Source organism: Nerophis ophidion, linkage group LG20 (assembly GCF_033978795.1).
Source record: "Nerophis ophidion isolate RoL-2023_Sa linkage group LG20, RoL_Noph_v1.0, whole genome shotgun sequence".
NCBI classification, from domain to species: domain Eukaryota; kingdom Metazoa; phylum Chordata; class Actinopteri; order Syngnathiformes; family Syngnathidae; genus Nerophis; species Nerophis ophidion.
The window spans coordinates 33,941,584-33,964,795 of NC_084630.1; the positions used below are offsets into that span (position 1 = coordinate 33,941,584).

General features: G+C 43.4%; 1 protein-coding gene across 5 annotated transcripts in view; it reads right to left on the reverse strand.

The window, feature by feature from the left end:
* Positions 1 to 23,212, reverse strand: part of fam13a (family with sequence similarity 13 member A) — a 230,842-nt gene that overhangs the window by 134,142 nt on the left and 73,488 nt on the right. For all 5 annotated transcript variants that reach the window (XM_061881057.1, XM_061881052.1, XM_061881051.1 and 2 more), the window contains exons 6-7: positions 4,516 to 4,578; positions 684 to 922 (exon numbers count right to left, since the gene is read on the reverse strand). In XM_061881057.1, coding sequence (XP_061737041.1) covers positions 684 to 922; positions 4,516 to 4,578 — 302 coding nt within the window. The remainder of the gene's footprint in view (positions 1 to 683; positions 923 to 4,515; positions 4,579 to 23,212) is intronic.

Sequence of the window (23,212 nt, forward strand, 5' to 3'; positions counted from 1 at the left end):
GGTAGAAAAAATATATATGTACTCTTGCTATTCTTCTTCCTCCAAACACGACGAGTTGAGTTTACACCAAAATGGATACATGGATGATACAGCAGAGGATTGGGAGAATGTCATGTGGTCAGATGAAACCAAAATAGAACTTTTTGGTATAAACTCAACTGGTCGTGTTTGGAGGAAGAAGAATACTGAGTTGCATCCCAAGAACACCACACCTACTGTGAAGCATGGGGGTGGAAACATCATGCTTTGGGGCTGTTTTTCTGCTAAGGGGACAGGACGATTGATCCGTGTTAAGGAAAGAATGAATGGGGCCATGTATCGTGAGATTTTGAGCCAAAACCTCTTCCCATCAGTGAGAGCTCTGAATGGTTGACCAAATACTTATTTTCCACCATAATTTACAAATAAATTCTTTAAAATTCTTGCAATGTGAATTCCTGGATTTTTTTTTCACATTCTGTCTCTCACAGTTGAAGTGTACCTATGATGAAAATTACAGACCTCTGTCATCATGTTAAGTGGGAGAACTTGCACAATCGCTGGCTGACTAAATACTTTTTTGCCCCACTGTATATGGCCAATGCCTAAAAAAGTACCGATAATGCAGTCTGAGAGTGGTATTTGTTCATGCAAAACCCCCACAGAGCAGCATGATTGCGCACCATCTGGAGTATCTTACATACCTTCTGAGGGCCTCCTTGCCAACCATGGAGGACCTGACGTCCAGGTTGCCATGGCAACATGCCGGCACGGTTGTGTCTCTGTGAGGCGTGTGAGTCGTTTCCATGACCTCCGGGATGGTGCTCGGTGCCGGGGGGAACCCCATCGGTACGGCGAGAGGCCGATCCCCCTGAGGCGGCGGGGCCGGGCGCGGAGGCCGGGGGGGCACGTGGGCGTCGTCGCCACTCACCACTTTCCTCACCTGTTGGACCAAAAAAAACAAAAAAAAACCATGCTGACGTCAGTGCACCTGTTTACCTGACACAAACGCCACCTTTGCTCGGGATGCAATAAAACGTTCATCCACAAGTGGCCGGCGATAAAAGGCAAGGAGTGTTAAATGGGAAAAGGTGACACGTGGTAGTAGTGCCATGCCAACCTGGAGCGGGTAGTGATTGCGCGTCCCTCCCACCGTGTTGTAGGCGAAGAAACGTAGTCTGACTACCATCACTTTGTGGCCCTTCTGCATAGCGACTCGCTGCCCGACTGACGGAGTTGCCGATGAAACTGTGCTGATGTCACGAGGCTTAACTATTAGTCAGACATTTCCATTTAGGGCGCCGGCTAAATGGCTCGTTGGCAAGTTTAATCGACGCCGCATCCATTTAGGCTGCTCGTAGCCGCCTGTGGAGCTAATGGGCCAATCTTTGGAAACGTAATTGGGGCTGCTGGTTCTTTAACTTGTCCTGATTTGAATCCTTCCGGGCTCAGGTATTGATTCGCTCTTTTAAAAAGGAAATTAACAAAGAAATAAGGCCATTAGTACAAACCCTGTTTCCATATGAGTTGGGAAATTGTGTTAGATGTAAATATAAACAGAATACAATGATTTGCAAATCCTTTTCAAGCCATATTCAGTTGAATATGCTACAAAGACAACATATTTGATGTTCAAACTGATAAACATTCTTTTTTTTTTTTAAATAATCATTAACTTTAGAATTTTATGACAGCAACATGTGACAAAGAAATTGGGAAATGTGGCAATAAATACTGATAAAGTTGAGAAATACTCATCAAACACTTATTTGGAACATCCCACAGGTGTGTAGGCTAATTGGGAACAGGTGGGTGACATGATTGGGTATAAAAGCAGCTTCCATGAAATGCTAAGTAATTCACAAACAAGGATGAGGCGAGGGTCACCAATTTGTAAGCAAATTGTCGAAATTTACAACATTTCTCAACGTGCTATTGCAAGGAATTTAGGGATTTTACCATCTAAGGTCCGTAAAATCATCAAAAGGTTCAGAGAATCTGGAGAAATCACTGCACGTAAGCGATGATATTACGGACCTTTGATCCCTCAGGTGGTACTGCATCAAAATCCAACATCAGTGTGTAAAGGATATCACCACATAGGCTTAGGAACACTTCATAAAACCACTGTCAGTAACTACAGTTGGTCGCTACATCTGTAAGTGCAAGTTAAAACTCTACTATGCAAAGCCAAAGCCATTTATCAACAACACATAGGAACGCCTCCGGCTTGGCTGGGCCCGAGCTCACCTAAAATGGACTGATGCAAAGTGGAAAAGTGTTCTGTGGTCTGACGAGTCCACATTTCAAATTAGATTTGGAAACTGTGGATGCAGTGTCCTCCGGAACAAAGAGGAAAATAAGCATCCGGATTGTAATAGGCGCCAAGTTCAAAAAACAGCATCTGTGATGGTATGGGGGTGTATTAGTGCCCAAGGCATGGGTAACTTACATATCTGTGAAGGCACCATTAATGCTGAAAGGTCCATACAGGTTTTGGAGCAACATATGTTGTCATCCAAGCAATGTTATCATGGACGCCCCTGCTTATTTCAGCAAAAAAATGCTAAGCCACATGTTACAACAGCGTGGCTTCGTAGTAAAAGAGTGCGGGTACTTTCCTGGTCCGCCTGCAGTCCAGACATATCTCCCATCGAAAATGTGTGGCGCATTATGAAGCGTAAAATATGACAACAAGACCCCGGACTGTTGAACAACTTAAGCTGTACATCAAGCAAGAATGGTAATGAATTCCACTTTCAAAGCTTCAACAATTAGTTTCCTCAGTTCCCAAACGTTGATTGAGTGTTGTTAAAAGAAAATGTGATGTAACACAGTGGTGAACATGCCCTTTCCCAACTACTTTGGCACGTGTTGCAGCCATGAAATTCTAAGTTAATTATTATTTGCAAAAAAAAAAAAAAGTTTATGAGTTTGAACATCAAATATCTTGTCTTTGTAGTGCATTCAATTGAATATGGGTTGAAAAGGATTTGCAAATCTTTGTATTCCGTTTATATTTACATCTAACACAATTTCCCAACTCATATGGAAATGGGGTTTCTACTAGTATATACTTTATGTACCGTATTTTTTGGAGTATGTACAGTGGGCCAAAAAAGTATTTAGTCAGCCAGCGATTGTGCAAGTACTCCCACTTAAAATGATGACAGAGGTCTGTAATTTTCATCTGTGAGAGACAGAATGTGAAAAAAAATCCAGGAATTCACATTGTAGGAATTTTAAAGAATTTATTTGTAAATTATGGTGAAAAAGCTCTCACTGATTGAGGGAGGTTTTGGTTCAAAATCTCACGATACATGGCCCCATTCATTCTTTCCTTAACACGGATCAATCGTCCTGTCCCCTTAGCAGAAAAACATCCCCAAAGCATGATGTTTCCACCCCCATGCTTCACAGTAGGTGTGGTGTTCTTGGGATGCAACTCAGTATTCTTCTTCCACCAAACATGACGAGGTGAGTTTATACCAAAAAGTTCTATTTTGGTTTCATCTGACCACATGACATTCTCCCAATCCTCTGCTGTATCATCCATGTATCCATTTTGGTATAAACTCAACTCGTCGTGTTTGGAGGAAGAAGAATACTGAGTTGCATCCCAAGAACACCATACATGTTCGCTTGACCGCTCTGTGTTAAAGCTTCACAACAAACAAAGAAACACTGGCTGTGTTTCGTTGCTAAAGGCAGCTGCAATCCACCGCTTTCCACCAACAGCATTCTTCTTTATAGTCGCCATTATTAATTGAACAAATTGCAAAAGATTCTGCAACACAGATGTCCAAATTACTGTGTAATTATGCGATGGAAGAGATGACTTTTAGCCGTAAGTGGTGCTGGGCTAATATGTCCGCTACAACCCGAGACGTCACAAACTCGCGTCATCATTCTACGACGTTTTCAACAAGAAACTCCGCGGGAAATTAAAAATTGTAATTTAGTAAACTAAAGCGGCCGTATTGGCATGTATTGCAATGTTAATATTTCATCATTAAATAAATAAATAAATGGGTTGTACTTGTATAGCGCTTTTCTACCTTCAAGGTACTCAAAGCGCTTTGACACTACTTCCACATTTACCCATTCACACACACATTCACACACTGATGGAGGGAGCTGCCATGCAAGGCGCCAATCAGCACCCATCAGGAGCAAGGGTGAAGTGTCTTGCTCAGGACACAACGGACGTGACGAGGTTGGTTCCAGGTGGGATTTGAACCAGTGACCCTCGGGTTGCGCACGGCCACTCTCCCACTGCGCCACTGCACTGATATATAAACTATCAGACTGCGTGGTCACTAGTAGTGGCTTTCAGTAGGCCTTTAATTTAAGTTTTTCCCAGTGTTTTTATTTATTGTGCTAAAAACTGTTACTGCTTCCTGCTTCTGTTAGTCATGTGACCATCTGTTTTTTTTCCCCAGAGGGATTGTTTATTAGTGGCGAGATAAGAGCGCAGGGAGGGAGAAGCAAAGGTGTTAAAACTGATTGCACATCATGACAGGTTAATTTCTGTACCTTCCTTCTCCTAAGCCGTGCATCACTGCCTTGGCGCTGAACTTCTGGGATATTTGTCACAACCTTGAAGAGGGGGAGGGAAAAAAAGGAGGAAATAATATTAATATTTACAAGAAGCATAATTGCATTTAACTAAATATTTCCTGATTTAGAATCAGTTGAAATGTGTGCACAGTGTGAGTCAGCGTGAGAATAACCTTTCCGGCACAGTTGCTTGGTAACATCAGCAAAGCTCGCAAAAAGCACGCACAAATATCTTTCCCGGCTTTAGGGGAGGGAAAAGAGAAAAAAAATGTCTCTTTCGACACAAACATGCGTCACGCTAATCGCGCCGCACGTGTCACATGCTTGGTGTTAAAGATAAAAGAACTGTGTGCATGCATGTCAGGCATAAACAACAACCTAGCATGCATGTACCACAATAAAGAACGACTCTTTTCCCTTTTTTTTGAGGTCAATGTTAAAATATAAACTGCATTAAATTCTACTGTTCCACTGCAGTTAGTGCGTCTGCCTCACAATACGAAGGTCCTGCAGTCCTGGGTTCAATCCCGGGCTCGGGATCTTTCTGTGTGGAGTTTGCATGTTCTCCCCGTGAATGTTTGGGTTCCCTCCGGGTACTCCGGCTTCCTCCCACCTCCAAAGACATGCACCTGGGGATAGGTTGATTGGCAACACTAAATTGGCCCTAGTCAGTGAATGTTGTCTGTCTGTGTGTGTTGGCCTGGCACGTGCACACATAGGGCCCTATGGGTGCTTGAGCCCCTGCCTTTTATGCCTCGTCTTAAAAAGTGCCCTCTGCCTGTTTTTTATTTTTTTCTTTAAACAACATTAATAAATTCCTGTTAGGGATGTAAAAAAAAACAAAAAAACAAAAAAACAGCCGTACAAAAACTCCACGTTTTTTTGTAATACCGGGTTGTTTGAGCCTGCCGCTTCCGACAGAGAGCGAGAGGGCGAGTGAGTGAGTGAGTGAGAGAGAGGAGAGAGAGCCAACTGCGGCCTGAGGAGACCTGACAATGGAGCAACTTGAACCTGTGAGTTATGGTCTAGTCGCCGTCCACTTATTCAGCATCTAATATGGGTAATATTTCAGAAAAACGCTGTATTATTCTATTATTCAATGTGTCAGCTTCTGTTTTTGCTGGACGTCGGAGCACGGCACATCAAATCCGCACAGAGCAGAGCGGATCGTGCGGGACAGGAAGTAGTGTACAAAATACAAAAAAAACACAGAGTTAATTTTCAAAATAAAATTCAGTGTTTACGGCGGATCACATTTCTCTCACAGTAGAGGTTTAGATACAAAGTTGTATTGCGCTTCAGTTGTTTAGTCTGAGCATTAAGTGAGAAAGACCATAAGTTACAACTTGATGGTGTTTTCATCTAGTTAAAGGAAGAAGGACAGATTTTCACATTGAAGTTTTTTCCATTTGGGTATTTATTTATTTTTCGAAGTTCATGTTGCACTGTTCAATGTTCGATATTAAAGTGCTTATCTTTAACAATAAATAGCCTAATAATAAACCAGTGTTTTGTTGCTTTTCATGTCTTCCAAGCCTTTGATAATGTGAATTAACTCATGACAATAATTTGTTGACACAAAAGAAATGGCAATCACTTTTACCTACAAAGGACACACAGCTAAGTAGTTAGCTTCCTATTAGCAAATTTAATTTGACATAAATTTCCATATTGTGTAAAGCACCAAAAAAAAAAAATTCCTGTCCTTTTCTGACTTTGAGCCCCTGCCCCTCTATAATCATGTGCACGTCCATGGTGTTGGCCCTGCAATGAGGTGGCGACTTGTCCAGGGTGTAAGCCGCCTTCCGCCCGATTGTAGCTGAGAAAGGCGCCACCGCCCCCCCGCCACCCCAAAAAGGGAATAAGCGGTAGAAATGGATGGATGGATGTTCCAATGCATGTATTGACACCTAGTGGTCTGAAGGTGCTATTACGAGCCGCTTTTATAGCATATGTATTAGGTGTGTGGGAAAAAATTGATTCGAATTTGAATCGCGATTAGCACTTTGTGCGGTTCAGAATCGATTCTCAATTTAAAAAATCAATTTTTTTTTTTTTTTAAATACCATAACAATGCAATCCAATTCCAAAAGCAAACCTGACCCAGCAACACTCAGAACTGCAATAAACAGAGCAATTGAGAGGAGACACAAACACCACACAGAACAAACCAAAAGTAGTGAAACAAAAATGAATCTTATCAACAACAGTATCAATATTAGTTATAATTTCAGCATAGCAGTGATTAAAAATCCCTCATTGACATTATCATTAGACATTTATAAAATAAAATAAAAAAAGAACAATAGTGTCACAGTGGCTTACACTTGCATGGCATCTCATAATCTTGACAACACACTGTGTCCAATGTTTTCACAAAGATAAAATAAGTCACATTTTTGGTTTGTTTAATAGTTAAAACAAATGTACATTATTACAATCAGTTGATAAAACATTGTCCTTTACAATTATAAAAGCTTTAAAAAAAAATCTACTACTCTGCTAGCATGTCTGCAGACTGGGGTAGATCCTGCTGAAATCTATGTATTGAATCAATACAAAATCCTTTTAAATCGGGAAAACATCGTTTTTGAATCGAGAATTGCGTTGAATCGAAAAATATTGATATATAATCGAATCGCGACCCCAAAAATCGATATTGAATTGAATCGTGGGACACCCAAAGATTCACAGCCCTAGTATATATGCTTACCAAAGCATCCAGCATTTATTCACGTCAACCTTTTGAATAGAAGCTGACGAAGCTGCATGCAGGATCGTCTGATGTGATGTAGAAAAGTATTCATGAACAGAGACAATTACTTCAACACAACAGGTATTGGGGAATTGCCTTACACCGGGGGTCGGCAACCCATGGGTATTTAGTGCCAGCCTCGTCAAAAATGTATGAAAATGTAAAAAGATAGGGGGGAAAAATATATTTTTTGTTTTAATATGGTTTCCGGTAGCAGAGGGGTTAGTGTGTCTGCCTCACAATACGAAGGTCCTGCAGTCCTGGGTTCAATCCCGGGCTCGGGATCTTTCTGTGTGGAGTTTGCATGTTCTCCCCGTGAATGTGTGGGTTCCCTCCGGGTACTCCGGCTTCCTCCCACTTCCAAAGACATGCACCTGGGGATAGGTTGATTGGCAACACTAAATTGGCCCTAGTGTGTGAATGTGAGTGTGAATGTTGTCTGTCTATCTGTGTTGGCCCTGCGATGAGGTGGCGACTTGTCCAGGGTGTACCCCACCTTCCGCCTGATTGCAGCTGAGATAGGCGCCAGCGTCCCCCGCCACCCCAAAAGGGAATAAGCGGTAGAAAATGGATGGATGGATGGAAAAATATATTTTTTGTTTTAATATGGTTTCTGTAGGAAAACAAACATAACACAAACTAGAGATGTCCGATAATATCGGTGTGGCTCCGAAATGACAACACTGGCACGGCTTCTTAAAGACGGGCTCTTTACTTGAGTTTATGCCGTGAAAACTGCAGGACAAGACATGAAATACAATGGTTTTAGAAATAGTTCAGTCCTAGGCAAATAAGGTGCTAAACAAAATAGCTACCTCGTAGCCGCCTGCCACTTCGGAGGTTCTTGGGCAGCAAATATTTCAGTGTTGTGCAACTACATGAGCGTACAAAAATTAAACCAATGCACTCCACAAATATACAGAACAATTCAACACAATATGACAAATACCTTGTTCAGCTAGCCAAATGTTCTTGCTGCTGCTGCTGATGGCTCAAAGTATTTTGCATGTCTGCATCCCCAAATACTACACCAAAATCTCGCGAGAATAGCGGTGTGACAAAGGAAATAAATTAGGGATGCACCGATTAATCGGTAACCGAATATATTCGGCCGAATACGGCAAAAAAAAAGCCACATTCGGCCTTCGGTGGAATGAGTTAAGAACAAGGCCGAATAGTGGCGTGTGACGCAATTTTTTGACGCGGTGACGCAATCAACCAACGTGCAGTGACGCGGTGACGTTGGGATATGTTGTGTACCTGTATAAGTGTATGAGGTTACAAGCACACACTTAATTGAGATTTATTTAAGCCTTCTGTTTACATTATTAGCATAGCTACTGTGGCTAAGCAGACTTTTGCCAAAAGGACAATAATTCATTTGTTGTGGGTTTATCCACTTTAATGCACTTAATTTTTTTGGGGAATGCATGTTTTGTTTGAAGGCCTAATATAAATGAAAAACTTTGTGCTTTTTTCAAAGAGCAAAGGCTACTGGATTATTAAAAAAATGTCAATATTCAATAAAAAATTACTTTATTTGAAAAACATGTCTAAATATTTATTCTAGGCTATTTATGCAATATAAAAACAATTGTGAAAAACTGCATTAATTATTCAGTATTCGGCCTTCGGCCAAGCGTTTAAATTTTATTCGGCTTCGGCCACAAATTTTCATTTCGGTGCATCCCTAAAATAAATTGCCCCTTTTATAGTAAACCAAATGTGTCTTATTTACAAAAATATAACATGACTTCACAACACAACCATAATAATGTTAACCCTTAAAACCAAAAATATTAAGTGTAAGTTTTCAACAACACTTACAATCGGACTGCTGATATTATCGGCCGATAAATGCTTAAAAAATGTAATATCGACTGTTATCGGTATCTGTTTCAAAAAGGAAAATGTATAACTCTTAAAAATGCCGCTGTACGGAGTGGTGAATGGATGAAGGGAGAATTACAGAGCAGTTGTGTCTCCCAGTCATACTTGCCAACCCTCCCCATTTTCCCGGGAGACTCCGGAATTTCAGTGACCCTCCCGAAAATCTCCCCAGGCAACCATTCTCCAGAATTTCTCCCGATTTCCACCCGGACAACAATATCGGGGGCCTGCCTTGAAGAGAACGTTTCGGGCATTGGAAAATATTGCGAGGCTGCGCGTCATTTTCGGGATTGCTCGAAATGAGAAAATCCTGGAGGGACTGAAATGTTCGAATAAGGCTCGTCCTGAAAGTTTTCTATTTTTCCCCAACAACAACCTTTTCAGATAAAACCCTCATAAAAATACTTGTTGAAATTTTAGGTCGGACCTATACTGAAGTGGGACAAACAAGAATATGCTGAGAGGAAACGGAGCATCAGCATCAGCAGTGTGTATCACATCCTCATATGTGCTGTTGTCACAGTATCAGAGGGAAGGTGCAGACAGTTGTTGTGTATGCATGCATGCTTGTGGGAAAGGCGAGCTTGTTAGGTGTGAGGGAGGCGTCCTAAAAAGGTCAGGGTGGTGTCAAATGGCTGCCACACAGTAAAAAAAAAAAAAAAAAGAAGAATACTAGGGATGTCCGATAATATCGGACGGCCGAAATTATCGACCAATGAATGCTTTAAAATGTAATATCAGAAATGATCGGTATCGGTTTCAAAAGGAAAATGTATGACTTTTTAAAACGCTACTGTGTACACCGACGTAGGGAGAAGTACAGAGCGCCATTAAACCTTAAAGGCCCACCGAAATGAGATTTTCTTATTTAAACGGGGATAGCAAGTCCATTCTAACTGTCAAACTTGATCATTTGGTGATATTGCCATATTTTTGCTGAAAGGATTTAGTAGAGAACATTGACGATAAAGTTCGCAACTTTTGGCCGCTAATAAAAAAGCCTTGCCTGTACCGGAAGTAGCAGACCATGTGCGCGTGACGTCACGGGTTGTGGAGCTCCTCACATCTGAACATTGTTTATAATCATAGCCTCCAGCAGCAAGAGCTATTCGGACTGAAAAAGCGACGATTTCCCCATTAATTTGAGCGAGGATGAAAGATTTGTGGATGAGGAAAGTTAGAGTGAGGCACTAAAAAAAAACAAAAAGAAAAGGCGACAACTACGGGCGGCGGCAGTGTGAGCGTTTCAGATGTAATTAGACACATTTACTAGGATCATTCTGGAAGATCCCTTAGCTGCTTATTGTTTTAATAGTGTTTTAGTGAGATTGTAAAGTCATACCTGAAAGTCGGAGGCCTGCGGTGAACGCCAGTGTCTTTGAGAGAAGCCGAGGAGCCAAGATCACAGCTGCCTTTTTGAGCTGCAGGATGAGGTCCCATAATCCACTGAAGTCTCCGGTAAGAGCTGACTTAATATCACAATTTTCCCATCCAAAAACTTACTGGTTGACGTAGAGAAACATGTGCGCTTGACCGCTCTGTGTTAAAGATTCACAACAAACAAAGAAACACCGGCTGTGTTTCGGTGCTAAAGGCAGCTGCAATCCACCGCTTTCCACCAACAGCATTCTTCTTTGACGTCTCCATTATTAATTGAACAAATTGCAAAAGATTCAGCAACACAGATGTCCAAATTACTGCGTAATTATGTGATTAAAAGAGACGACTTTTAGCCGTAAGTGGTGCTGGGCTAATATGTCCTCTACAACCCGTGATGTCACAAACGCGTCATCATTCCGCTACGTTTTCAACAAGAAACTCTGCGTGAAATTTAAAATTGCAATTTAGTAAACTATTAGCATGTGTTGCAATGTTAATATTTCATCATTGATATATAAACTATCAGACTGCGTGGTCGCTAGTAGTGGCTTCCAGTAGGCCTTTAAAAAGGCACTGCCTGTGCATGCCCGCCCAATCACATAATATCTACGGCTTTTCACACACACAAGTGAATGCAAGGCATACTTGGTCAACAGCCATACAGGTCACACTGAGAGTGGCCGTGTAAACAACTTGAGTTTGACTTTATTTTGAACATGCAAGCGGACAACATGATACATCATCTTTTTTGTAGGGGGCGCTGGAAGCCGCCAGACCCGTCAGCGATCCTGTTCTGTCTCCCTGTAATGTTTGTCTGATCTTGAATGGGATTGTGCTGAAAATTGTAATTTTCCTGAAGGAACTCTCCTGACGGAATAAATAAAGTACTATCTATCTATCTATCTATCTATCTATCTATCTATCTATCTATCTATCTATCCATCACAATCTCCAGTTTCTCTTTTCAACATGTTTGAAAAGGACTAGGAAGAAGCAGAGCTTATTTTTCGTTTTCCGTTCGGGCTCCAGTACTCTGGAATGCCCTCCCGGTAACAGTTCGAGATGCCACCTCAGTAGAAGCATTTAAGTCTCACCTTAAAACTCATTTGTATACTCTAGCCTTTAAATAGACTCCCTTTTTAGACCAGTTGATCTGCCGTTTCTTTTCTTTTTCTTCTATGTCCCACTCTCCCTTGTGGAGGGGGTCCGGTCCGATCCGGTGGCCATGTACTGCTTGCCTGTGTATCGGCTGGGGACATCTCTGCGCTGCTGATCCGCCTCCTCTTGGGATGTTTTCCTGCTGGCTCCGCTGTGAACGGGACTCTCGCTGCTGTGTTGGATCCGCTTTGGACTGAACTCTCGCGACTGTGTTGGATCCATTATGGATTGAACTTTCACAGTATCATGTTAGACCCGCTCGACATCCATTGCTTTCCTCCTCTCCATGGTTCTCATAGTCATCATTGTCACCGACGTCCCACTGGGTCATTATTGTCACCGATGTCCCACTGGGTGTGAGTTTTCCTTGCCCTTATGTGGGCCTACCGAGGATGTCGTGGTGGTTTGTGCAGCCCTTTGAGACACTAGTGATTTAGGGCTATATAAGTAAACATTGATTGATTGATTGATTTATTCCTAACCCTTTTTATTTTACATAACAGTTTCAGGCCTACTGAAAGCCACTACTACCGACCACGCAGTCTGATAGTTTATATATCAATGATGAAATATTAACATTGCAACACATGCCAATACGACCGCCTTAGTTTACTAAATTACAATTTTAAATTTCGCGCGGAATTATCATGCTAAAACGTCGCGGAATGATGACGCGTGCGCGTAACGTCACGCATTGTAGAGGACATTTTGTTCCAGCACCGTTCACAGCTATAAGTCGTCTCTTTTCATCGCATAATTCCACAGTATTCTGGACTCTGTGTTGGTGAATCTTTTGCAATTTGTTCAATGAATAATGGAGACGTCAAAGAAGAAAGCTGTAGGTGGGAAGCGGTGTATTGCGGCCGCCTTTAGCAACACAAACACAGCATTACATTCCAGAAAGATGACGGTGAAGCTTTACTATGGAACAGAGCGGTCAGGCGAATACGGTTGGATTGGGCCACACACACAAAGTACAGTGTATTATGCAGCGATCATTTCGAAAGATCGTGTTTCCAAAAGGGTCCCTTGCGAAGGGCAGGGATGGGAATCGGCACCACCCGTCGACTGGTGCTGAAGAAATGTGCGGGGCCGACCTTCAGGTTGTACAGGTATGACCACATAATCTCACTAAAACCATAGTAACACAATAAGCAGATAAGGGATTTTCCAGAATTATCCTAGTAAATTTGTCTAATAACATCTCTGAGCTGCCACCTTATCGTGGTAGAGGAGTTTGCGTGTCCCAATGATCCTAGGAGCTATGTTGTCCGGGGGGTTATGCCCCCTGGTAGGGTCTCCCAAGGCAAACAGGTTCTAGGTGAGGGATCAGACAAAGAGCAGCTCGAAGACCTTTATGAAGAAGATAAAACATGGACCCAGATTTCCCTCGCCCGGACGCGGGTCACCGGGGCCCCCCTCTGGAGACAGGCCCGGAGGTGGGGCACGATGGCGAGCGCCTGGTGGCCGGGCCTGTTCCCATGGGGCCCGGCCGGGCACAACCCGAAGAGGCAACGTGGGTCACCCCTCCAATGGGCTCACCACCCATAGCAGGGGCCATAGAGGTCGGGTGCAATGTGAGCTGGGCGGCAGCCGAAGGCAGGGCACTTGGCGGGCCGATCCTCGGCTACAGAAGCTAGCTCTTGGGATGTGGAACGTCACCTCACTGGGGGGGAAAGAGCCTGAGCTAGTGCGCGAAGGGGAGAAGTTCCGGCTGGATATAGTCGGACTCACTTCGACGCACAGCAAGGGCTCTGGAACCACTTCTCTCGAGAGGGACTGGACCCTCTTCCACTCTGGCGTTGCCGGCAGTGAGAGGCGACGGGCTGGGGTGGCAATTCTGGTTGCCCCCCGGCTCAAAGCCTGCACGTTGGAGTTTAACCCGGTGGACGAAAGGGTAGCCTTCCTCCGCCTTCAGGTGGGGGGACGGGTCCTGACTGTTGTTTGTGCTTATGCACCAAACGGCAGTTCAGAGTACCCACCCTTTTTGGGTACATTCGAGGGAGTACTGGAAAGTGCTCCCCCGGGTGATTCCCTTGTCCTACTGGGGGACTTCAACGCTCATGTTGGCAACGACAGTGAAACCTGGAGAGGCGTGATTGGGAAGAATGGCCGCCCGGATCTGAACCCGAGTGGTGTTTTGTTATTGGACTTTTGTGCTCGTCACAGTTTGTCCATAACAAACACCATGTTCAAACATAAGGGTGTCCATATGTGCACTTGGCACCAGGACACCCTAGGCCGCAGTTCCATGATCGACTTTGTAGTTGTGTGATCGGATTTGCGGCCTTATGTTTTGGACACGCGAGTGAAGAAAGTGGCGGAGCTTTCTACCGATCACCACCTGGTGGTGAGTTGGCTGCGATGGTGGGGGAGGATGCCGGACAGACCTGCCAGGCCCAAACGCATTGTGAGGGTCTGCTGGGAACATCTGGCAGAGTCTCCTGTCAGAGAAAGTTTCAATTCCCACCTCCGGAAGAACTTCGAACATGTCACGAGGGAGGTGCTGGACATTGAGTCCGAGTGGACCATGTTCCGCACCTCTATTGTCGAAGCGGCTGATCGGAGCTGTGGCCGCAAGGTAGTTGGTGCCTGTCGGGGCGGCAATCCTAAAACCCCTTGGTGGACACCAGCGGTGAGGGATGCCGTCAAGCTGAAGAAGGAGTCCTATCGGGTCCTTTTGGCTCATAGGACTCCGGAGGCAGTGGACAGGTACCGACAGGCCAAGCGGTGTGCGGCTTCAGCGGTCGCTGAGGCAAAAACTCGGAGATGGGAGGAGTTCGGGGAAGCCATGGAAAACGACTTCCGGACGGCTTCAAAGCGATTCTGGACCACCGTCCGCCGCCTCAGGAAGGGGAAGCAGTGCACTATCAACACCGTGTATGGTGCGGATGGTGTTCTGCTGACCTCAACTGCGGATGTTGTGGATAGGTGGAAGGAATACTTCGAAGACCTCCTCAATCCCACCAACACGTCTTCCTATGAGGAATCAGTGCCTGGGGAATCTGTGGTGGACTCTCCTATTTCTGGGGCTGAGGTCGCTGAGGTAATTAAAAAGCTCCTCGGTGGCAAGGCCCCGGGGGTGGACGAGACCCGCCCGGAGTTCCTTAAGGCTCTGGATGCTGTGGGGCTGTCTTGGTTGACAAGACTCTGCAGCATCGCGTGGACATCGGGGACGGTACCTCTGGATTGGCAGACCGGGGTGGTGGTTCCTCTCTTTAAGAAGGGGGACCGGAGGGTGTGTTCCAACTATCGTGGGATCACACTCCTCAGCCTTCCCAGTAAGGTTTATTCAGGTGTACTGGAGAGGAGGCTACGCCGGATAGTCCAACCTCGGATTCAGGAGGAACAGTGTGGTTTTCGTCCTGGTCGTGGAACTGTGGACCAGCTCTATACTCTCGGCAGGGTTCTTGAGGGTGCATGGGAGTTTGCCCAACCAGTCTACATGTGCTTTGTGGACTTGGAGAAGGCATTCGACCGTGTCCCTCGGGAAGTCCTGTGGGGAGTGCTCAGAGAGTATGGAGTATCGGACTGTGTTATTGTGGCGGTCCGCTCCCTGTACGATCAGTGCCAGAGCTTGGTCCGCATTGCCGGCAGTAAGTCGAACACATTTCCAGTGAGGGTTGGACTCCGCCAAGGCTGTCCTTTGTCACCGATTCTGTTCATAACTTGGTCCTGATGGCTTCATCTGACCGAGATCTTCAGCTCTCACTGGATCGGTTTGCAGCCGAGTGTGAAGCGACCGGAATGAGAATCAGCACCTCCAAGTCCGAGTCCATGGTTCTCGCCCGGAAAAGGGTGGAGTGCCATCTCCGGGTTGGGGAGGAGCCCCTGCCCCAAGTGGAGGAGTTCAAGTACCTAGGAGTCTTGTTCACGAGTGGGGGAAGAGTGGATCGTGAGATCGACAGGCGGATCGGTGCGACGTCTTCAGTAATGCGGACGTTGTACCGATCCGTTGTGGTGAAGAAGGAGCTGAGCCGGAAGGCAAAGCTCTCAATTTACCGGTCGATCTACGTTCCCATCCTCACCTATGTTCATGAGCTTTGGGTCATGACCGAAAGGATAAGATCACGGGTACAAGCGGCCGAAATGAGTTTCCTCCGCCGTGTGGCGGTTCTCTCCCTTAGAGATAGGGTGAGAAGCTCTGCCATCCGGGAGGAGCTCAAAGTAAAGCCTCTGCTCCTCCACATCGAGAGGAGCCAGATGAGGTTTTTCGGGCATCTGGTCAGGATGCCACCCGAACGCCTACCTAGGGAGGTGTTTAGGGCACGTCTAACCGGTAGGAGGCCACGGGGAAGACCCAGGACACGTTGGGAAGACTATGTCTCTCGGTTGGCCTGGGAACGCCTCGGGATCCCCCGGGAAGAGCTAGACGAAGTGGCTGGGGAAAGGGAAGTTTGGGTTTCCCTGCTTAGGCTGTTGCCCCCGCGACCCGACCTCGGATAAGCGGAAGAAGATGGAGATGGAACTTTCCTCATCCACGAATCTTTCATCCTCGTTCAAATAATGGGGAAATCGTTGTTTTCTCGGTCCGAATCGCTCTCGCTGTTGGTGGCCATGATTGTAAACAATGTGAGGATGTGAGGAGCTCTACAACCCGTGACGTCACGCGCACATCGTCTGCTACTTCCGGTAAAGGAAAGGCTTTTTTATTATCGACCAAAAGTTGCGAACTTTATCGTGGATGTTCTCTACTAAATCGTTTCAGCAAAAGTATGGCAATATCGCGAAATGATCAAGTATGACACATAGAATGGACCTGCTATCCCCGTTTGAATAAGAAAATCTAATTTCAGTAGGCCTTTAAAGTTTTCTTCACTTCCTGTTCTTAATCTATTCACAATGTACTCTATAAGTAATCACGATAAAAAAAAAAAAAAATAATCATTGGTGAAGTAAGTTATATTTCAAATGATGAGATAAGTAAGATTATTTTGAGAAAGAAAGAATGGATGGATGAAATAAATTCCGAATGTTTATCATGGTTCTTCTTTTTTGTACTTTGTAAACACTAAGTTTGAAGAGTTTCTTGAAGTGGATCATATCAGTACATTGTTTGATTTCTTTGCTTAATCCATAATTCAATTTCACATACTGATATACTAAAGGTCTTAAGTGTTGTACGTGCGTACAAATGTTTTAAATTACATTTTTCTCTCGGATTATATTTCTCCTCTTTAACACTGTTAGAAATATGCGCCACACTGTGAACCCACACCAAACAAGAATGACAAACACATTTCAAGAGAACATCTTCTCCGTAACACAACATAAACACAACAGAACAAATACCAAGACCCCCTTGCAGCACGAACTCTTCCGGGAAGCTACAATATACACCTTTCGCTACCACCAAACCCCGGCCCCCCAAACCCGCCCACCTCAACCCCGCCCCCTCAAACTTAACAAGGTCGCACTGAGGGTGGCCTATAAACAACTTTAACAAAGTTACAAATATGCCCCACACTGTGAACCCACACCAAACAAGAATGACAAACACATTTCGGGAGAACATCCGCACCGTAGCACAACTGAAACACAGCAGACCAAACATCCAGAACCCCTTGCAGAACTATCTTTTCAACCTTGCCCGCCTCAACCTCCCCATGCTCTCTCAGGGAGAGCATGTCCCAAATTCCAAGCTGCTGTGTTGAGGCATGTTAAAAAAAAATGGCACTTTGTGACTTCAATAATAAATATGGCAATGTCATGTTGGTACTTTTTTCCATAACTTGAGTTGATTTATTTTGAAAAACCTTGTTACATTGTGTAATGCAGGGGTGTCCAAACTTTTTCCACTGAGGGCCGCACACTGAAAAATCAACGCAAGCAGGGGCCATTTTGATATTTTTTTATTTCAAAAACCAATACAATATTTGTGTAAAAATATACATTTAGGCCTCCACTCAGGCTTGGTCCCAGAGACCCCACAATATTTTGGTCAAAAAAATATTTAAAATGTGTCATTATTTTGTGTTATTGGTATTCAAAGTTTAAATCTCTAGATCAACATTAGGTCTATTTGTCTATATAATGTTTTTAAGATTTAAGTTGTATGCTTTTTTTGTCAAAGAAAACCCTGTTTTGTTATGGAAAAAAACCCCCACAAAATATGCAATAGTTTTCCTCAATACAGTTTTAAAGTGGAATATTTGAGATCATATAATAATTGGAGCCTTAAAAATGTCAACACATAACAGTGATTTTAATTTTTTTTTTTTTTTTTTTTTTTTTTTTTTTAACAATGACACACAAAAAATCCTACTAAAATTATTGGGGATCCAAAAGGGTCCTACTCATTAAAAATAAACTTTTTTTTTTTTTTACTGTTTACTTTAAACACAATCGTCTTGAGATCAACTTCAGATCCATCTGTCAATTATAACTTTTATTGTTGTTTATGTTTTTTGTTTGTTCTTATTAGGCCCTTCTTTAGAAAAAAAAACTTTGTTTTTTATATGGCAAAATCAAAATATGCAACATTTTCCCCCAAAAATGTTTCAAAGTGGAATATTTAAAGGACTACTGAAATGAGATTTTCTTATTCAAACGGGGATAGCAGGTCCATTCTATGTGTCATACTTGATCATTTCGCCATATTGCCATATTTTTGCTGAAAGGATTTAGTAGAGAACATCGACGATAAAGTTCGCAACTTTTGGTCGCTAATAAAATAGCCCCGCCTTTACCGAAAGTATGTGCGAGTGACGTCATGAGTTGCAGGGCTTCACACATATTCACATTGTTTACAATGTGAGCCACAAGCAGCAAGAGCAATTCGGACCGAGAAAGCGACAATTTCCTCATTAATTTGTGAGAGGATGAAAGATTCGTGAATTAGGATATTGATAGTGAAGGACTAGAAAAAAACAAAAACAACGATAATTAGACACATTCATTAGGATAATTTTGGAAGATCCCTTATCTGCTTATTGTTTTAATAGTGTTTTAGTGAGATTGTAAAGACATACCTCAAGGTCGGAAGGCTGCGGTGAACAAGCAGTGTCTCAGAGAGAAGCCGAGGAGCAAAGCTCACAGCTGCCTTTTTTGACAGCTGCTGCAGGACGACGAATAATCCAATGATGTCTCCGGTAAGATATATATCACAATTTTCCCATCCAAAAACATGCTGGTTGACGTAGAGAAACATGTTCGCTTGACCGCTCTGCTTCACAACAAACAAAGAAACACCGGCTGTGACTCGGTGTTAAAGGCAGCTGCAATCCACCGCTTTCCACCAACAGCATTGTGTTTTATAGTCTCCATTATTAAATGAACAAATTGCAAAAGATTCAGCAACACAAATGTCCAGAATACTGTGTAATTATGCGGTTAAAGCAGACGACTTTTAGCCGCTATTGGTGCAGCACTATTTCCTGACAGTCCGTGACGTCACAAACACGCGTAATCATACGCGTCATCACACCACAACGTTTTCAACAGGATACTTTGCGCAAAATTTAATATTGCAATTTAGTAAACTCAAAACGCCGTATTGGCATGTGTTACAATGTTAATATTTCATCATTGATATATAAACTATCAGACTGTGTGGTCGGTAGTAGTGGTTTTCAGTAGGCCTTTAATGTGACATTGATTTTGATTAATTATTATTTTTTAAAGAAAATAACAGCCTGCATGGCAGCTTTGTGTTATTAGAGTAAACATTGCAACATTTTCTTGTCACATTTCACCCGTTTGCTCTAATATACCACTTTTTCTGTTTTTTACTTTTTTTAAAATCGTATTTTTAGAATGTGCTTAGGGCCGTTAAAAAATGACCCGCGGGCCGCACTTTGGACACCCCTGGTGTAATGCATCCAGCGGGGCATCACAACAAATTTGGCCATAATAATGTGTTAATTCCACGACTGTATATATCGGTAACGGTTGATAACAGAATCGGTAATTAAGAGTTGAACAATATCTCGATATCGGCAAAAAAGCCATTATCGGACATCTCTAAAGAATACTATACATGGTACACGCTTGTTGTGTCATGTTGGATGATACTGCTGCCAATAAAATTATACGTATGTGTCCAAAGTGCCCTAATGTGCGGTTCAACACAATGTTTAATGATGCTAAAAACAGCAACGGGAGACCACGAGAGGTCAAGCCCCGCCCGCACCTCCTGCCTGTCCAAACATGACCGCCTAAGTCACGTTTCACCACGCCGCCATCAATCACCAACCAAGAATTTGTTGGGAAGGATGTCTTTCCTAAAGCAGAACTGCTGGTTAGACTGTTCGCGTTCCACAAGTTGTGAGAAATTACAAGTCAACCCAACTGTATGTGGGTCAAAATTTTGGGTTTAACAACAGTGCCAACATGTGATGCAAATAATAGCACAGACTACAAACCCCGTTTCCATATGAGTTGGGAAATTGTGTTAGATGTAAATATAAACAGAATACAATGATTTGCAAATCCTTTTCAACCCATATTCAGGTGAATATGCTACAAAGACAACATATTTGATGTTCAAACTGATAAACATTTTTTTTTTTGCAAATAATCATAAACTTTGGAATTTGATGCCAGCAACATGTGACAAAGAAGTTGGGAAAGGTGGCAATGAATACTGATAGAGTTGAGGAATGCTCATCAAACACTTATTTAGAGGAATTCCAAGATGGCGGCGCCCGGACGGGCTGCGCTCTCGAGGAGCTCCTGCTAAAGATGGAACATTTGGCAGAAATACCGGACGATTCCACAAACTTTATGGCTGGCTCACATCGTGGTCACTCCGTGATCACGTACGACCGCCAGACACTTCTGGATGTGGACATATCGGGCCGTTTTGGACTGATAAGACACTTGCGTGCTAGACTTGCTAACTAGCATGGGAATACATCGGCGGCTACATCCAGCGGCCTGTGAAGCAGGGGAGTCTAGTAGCAGCGGGGGCCGTCTACGGAGCAGACGCCAGCGGTGTGATCGGAAACGCGGATGCCGAGCGGGGCTAAAAACAAAGCAGAAGGCTAATCCCCACAGAACACCACTTTCCTCCATCCCGAAGACGGATTTAGATGGAAAATGCGAGACTACTGGTCTGGGTAAGGAGTCAGTTAAATTAGAACAAGTTTTTTTCTGCTTTGAGTGTTTCAGAGTTGGACATGTGTTTTACTGAGGTGGCTAACTATGATGCGTGCAGTTTATCAAAGCAACAAACAAACAATCGGAAAATCCCCGTTACTGAGGTGGCTAACTATGATGTGTGCAGTTTATCAAAGCAACAAACAAACAATCGGAAAATCCCCGTTACTGAGGTGGCTAACCATGATGCGTGCAGTTTATCAAAGCAACAATCAAACAATCGGAAAATTCCTGTCGTATCAATTCCTAGATATGGTCGTAACTATACTAAATGCACTGGGCATAATAAACACAACATTATTAATATTGCTACTACGGATAATTTGATCAAAAACTCCCTAAAACAGCCCACTACCTATAATATAGGTTTTTTAAACATAAGATCATTGTCTCCTAAAACGTTGTTAGTTAATGATATTATCAGAGACAACAATCTTAACGTCATCGGTCTCAGCGAAACCTGGCTTAAACCAAACAACTTTTTTGCGCTAAATGAGGCATGTCCTCCTAACTTTACACATGCGCATATTGCCCGTCCGCTCAAAAGGGGTGGGGGGGTCGCACTAATATACAACGAAAACTTTAACCTCAGTCCTAACATAAATAATAAATATAAATCGTTTGAGGTGCTTACTATGAGGTCTGTCACACCGCTGCCTCTACACCTGGCTGTTATCTACCGCCCCCCAGGGCCCTATTCGGACTTTATTAATGAATTCTCAGAGTTCGTTGCTGATCTAGTGACACACGCCGATAATATAATCATAATGGGGGACTTTAATATCCATATGAATACCCCATCGGACCCACCGTGCGTAGCGCTCCAGACTGTAATTGATAGCTGTGGTCTCACACAAATAATAAATGAACCCACGCATCGCAACGGTAATACGATAGACCTAGTGCTTGTCAGGGGCATCACCGTTTCCAAAGTTACGATACTCCCGTATACTAAAGTATTGTCCGATCATTACCTTATAAAATTCGAGGTTCAGACGCATGTTCGTCAAACTAATAATAATAATAACTGCTATAGCAGCCGCAACATTAATACAGCCACAACGACAACTCTTGCTGACCTACTGCCCTCGGTAATGGCACCATTCCCAAAGTATGTGGGCTCTATTGATAACCTCACTAACAACTTTAACGACGCCCTGCGCGAAACCATTGATAACATAGCACCGCTAAAGTTAAAAAAGGCTCCAAAAAAGCGCACCCCGTGGTTTACAGAAGAAACTAGAGCTCAGAAATTATTATGCAGAAAGCTGGAACGCAAATGGCGCACGACTAAACTTGAGGTGCACCATCAAGCATGGAGTGATGGTTTAATAACTTATAAACGCATGCTTACCTTAGCTAAAGCTAAATATTACTCAAATCTCATCCACCGTAATAAAAACGATCCTAAATTTTTGTTTAGTACGGTAGCATCGCTAACCCAACAAGGGACTCCTTCCAGTAGCTTAACCCACTCAGCTGATGACTTTATGCAATTCTTTAGTAAGAAAATTGAAGTCATTAGAAAGGAGATTAAAGACAATGCGTCCCAGCTACAACGGAGTTCTATTAACACTGACACGATTGTATATACGGCGGATACTGCCCTCCAAAATAGTTTCTCTCGTTTTGAGGAAATAACATTAGAGGAATTGTTACAACGTGTAAATGGAATAAAACAGACAACATGTTTACTTGACCCTCTTCCAGGGAAACTGATCAAGGAACTCTTTGTATTATTAGGTCCATCAGTGCTAAATATTATAAACTTATCACTCTCCTCGGGCACTGTTCCCCTAGCATTCAAAAAAGCGGTTATTCATCCTCTTCTTAAAAGACCTAACCTCGATCCTGACCTCATGGTAAATTACCGACCGGTGTCTCACCTTCCCTTTATTTCAAAAATCCTTGAAAAAATTGTTGCGGAGCAGTTAAATGAACACTTAGCGTCTAACAATCTATGTGAAACCTTTCAATCCGGTTTCAGGGCAAATCACTCGACGGAGACAGCCCTCGCAAAAATGACTAATGATCTATTGCTAACGATGGATTCTGATGCGTCATCTATGTTGCTGCTCCTCGATCTTAGCGCTGCTTTCGATACCGTCGATCATAATATTTTATTAGAACGTATCAAAACACGAATTGGTATGTCAGACTTAGCCCTGTCTTGGTTTAACTCTTATCTTACTGATAGGATGCAGTGTGTCTCCCATAACAATGTGACCTCGGACTACGTTAAGGTAACGTGTGGAGTTCCCCAGGGTTCGGTCCTTGGCCCTGCACTCTTCAGCATCTACATGCTGCCGCTAGGTGACATCATACGCAAATACGGTGTTAGCTTTCACTGTTATGCTGATGACACCCAACTCTACATGCCCCTAAAGCTGA